Source organism: Pteropus alecto, unplaced genomic scaffold (assembly GCF_000325575.1).
Source record: "Pteropus alecto unplaced genomic scaffold, ASM32557v1 scaffold33, whole genome shotgun sequence".
NCBI lineage: Eukaryota > Metazoa > Chordata > Mammalia > Chiroptera > Pteropodidae > Pteropus > Pteropus alecto.
In genome coordinates this window covers 8,271,498-8,274,371 of record NW_006435762.1, presented here as the reverse complement: position 1 = coordinate 8,274,371, position 2,874 = coordinate 8,271,498, and the positions used below count along the sequence as shown (strand labels likewise).

The window sequence follows — 2,874 nt, the reverse complement described above, 5'->3', positions numbered from 1 at the left end:
TTTTTTTAGTCTTCTAGATTTCTGCATCATCCTCCTAACTTTGCTCACTTTTTCCAGTTCACCTGCCTTCCAAATATAAATTAAGTCATTCCCCTACCCTGCTTAAAACCTTTCAGTGCATTAATTTTTCTCTGATTCTTTCAGGGCCCCTCAGAATATGGTTTTATCTGTGTTTTAAACCTTCCTTCATGTTTTGTTACTCATCCTTCACCCAGACTGTTCCCTGACTGTTACTCATCACCGGATTGCTTCTGTTCCCTGCCTTCCTCCCCCAAATGTTCATGTTCTCACTCTGCTCCTGTTCATCCTTCAGGTCTAAACACTAGTGACTACTTCCTCTAAAGTATTCCTAGACTCCTAAATTTAATTCGACCTTGCTCTGTGTACGTCCGTTGGAAAATTATTACCTCCTCATTTGTCTTCTTAGATACAGGCTCGATAAGTGCTTGGTCACCATTCTTTCCGCTGTTTAGGGCAGTAGCAGTTCCTGTCACATAGTAGCCTAGTCAAGTGCTTGTTAATTTGTGATTTTTAAATGAAATGTTAACTCTGCATCATAAAGAAATCCATGATGTGGCAGAACAATCAGCATAGGCTCATAAGCTTAGATACCCCTTTATACCAAATAGACATTAGTATATCCTTTTTTAACAAAGGGCCAAGAAACTGAAGTCTGTGGGCCAAATCTGACTTGTTAACCTTTTATAAGGACCACAAGCTATGAAAGTTTATTTATTTATTTTTTATTTTTACGTGCTTGAAAAGAAATCAAAATATTTTATGACACAACAGTATCATATAAAATTCAAACTTCAGTATCCCTGAATAAAATTTAATTGGACCATGGCCACACATTCATTTAGATGTTGTTTGCTCTTTGCTTTTGTGCTGCGACCACAGAGTTGAGTAGTAGTGACAGACTGTATGGCTGTTAAAACCTGACGTATTCACTGTCTGGCTCTGTACAAAAAAAAAAAAAAAAAGTTGCTGACTACTTCAAAGCCTGTATGTGACATGAAAATGGATAAGTATAGTTAGTCATATTTAAGTTATGTCTCAGTTTCCTTTTTTCCCCTTCCTGCTAGTTCAAGGTTTAAGTATGTCCGTTAAGGTAAGGGATTATCATTTGAGTTTTCAGAACTGTATTCCAACTTCTCTGCCTTATACATACCTAGAGCTTTTTGAAACTTGAACATTGCAGATTAGATGTTGAGAAAATAGAGACTTCTAATGCTAGGAAATTACGTAGACAAAATCAGCGTAGATGGCTCACCCCTAACCCAATGGTCTAAAATCAGTCTTTTCCTAAATAAGTAATACTTTGATTCTTAAAATTTACTGTTTTTACAGTTGAGAAAAAAGGAACAACTCTTTATGCTATTTGATATAGTCATGAAAATATGATGCTAAAACCCTCTTATAAATTTTAATCATTTTTGCTAATCATTTTTGCTAATATGTTAATCTTGCAGAAGAATAGACCCAGCCATATTTTGGTTGTGTAATCTATTACTATTGGAAGTAACTTTATTATTGTTAGGATTCATTATTAGGCAATAATAATAACCTTCATTTAACATATAATAAAGTCAAATGGTTTTTTACAACATTGTTTACATTTTGTTTTAAAATATTTTATTGAGAAAATACTTAATTAACTTTGTTTTATTTTTAGGGTTATATCCTGTGTTGTGACCTCATGGTTTAAGTGGGAATAAAGATGAGTATAAGCAGTGATGAGGTCAACTTCTTGGTATATAGATACTTGCAAGAGTCAGGTGAGTACTTTCATAAAGTAAATAGGCCTCAAATTATTTTAATATTCTCAAAATAACCTTTTTTGCATTTGAAATTTGTATCAGTCCAAACTGTTGAACTTTGTATGTTTCTTTAATGTCTGGACTGCCACCTTAAAGCTATGTGTTACTGCATGGTTTAACTCTCTGACTCTTTCAAATATGTTGGAATCATCTCAGGCAAATATTTGTAACAAATGGTTTGGCTTTCACTGTTCAAAGACCATCTTTATAACTTGTTATGAAGTGAGATTATTTCACATGGTTAGTAGGAACATATAAAATTTCAGAAACCATCAATTTAATAATGTATATTCAGAATCCTTAGCAAATGTTACTGGTTTTATTGCAGTTAACATTTCAAAAGCTAGATTTACCATATTTTTTCAGAATGTTTTCATGAATATGTTCCCAATTGATTAAGTGTATTCTTGACCTGAATTCTTACTGATGTATTTATTGGGGGATGATTAATAAATACAAATCATTGAACGTCATTTGTAATGAATATTAAATCAATCATCCAAGTTTTCTAGATAGAGTAAAAGGTGTTGTTGTAAACAGAAGAAAAACTACAAGGGAAAATGTGGGATAGCGTAAGCAAAAAAAAAGTAAAAGTTAGGAAAGAGAAAACTTGGGCTCGATGGGGCATAGGATGGTGGAAAAATTGACTGCAGTGTTACCAGATTGTTAACGCGAAATGGAATTATTTGGTGCTTGACGTTGTCATGCTGGAGAGGTTAAATTTTAGAAGTTAAATTTTGAATTTATTGGAATATTTTTAGTAGTAAGGTAAGGTGTGGTATAAAAAAAAGACAATTTTGGTAGTCTTGTGAGAGAAGATGGAAGAAATAGAATAGTACATTGAGTTCTCAATTTTCATTTTGAAACTCCATTTATTCTTATAGGGCTTAGCTAGTTATCCTTTCTTATACAGGGAATGCAAACATGGCCTTAGATCTTAGATCTCACTGCGTGCTGAGATGTTCCCAGCTGCACTCCAGTTCTGAGCTTTTCTCTTGGGCCAAGGTTTTCTATTCCCAAGCACCATCACTGCTCCTGGAACAGCTGAGAAAAT

At 33.8% G+C, this 2,874-nt stretch overlaps 1 protein-coding gene across 1 annotated transcript in view; it reads left to right on the top strand.

Annotated features, from left to right (window-relative positions):
* TBL1XR1 (transducin beta like 1 X-linked receptor 1) overlaps positions 1–2,874 on the top strand; it is a 74,393-nt gene that overhangs the window by 29,670 nt on the left and 41,849 nt on the right. Inside the window, exon 2 of the mRNA XM_025046077.1 lies at positions 1,676–1,778. Coding sequence (XP_024901845.1) covers positions 1,721–1,778 — 58 coding nt within the window. The 5' untranslated portion in view covers positions 1,676–1,720. The remainder of the gene's footprint in view (positions 1–1,675; positions 1,779–2,874) is intronic.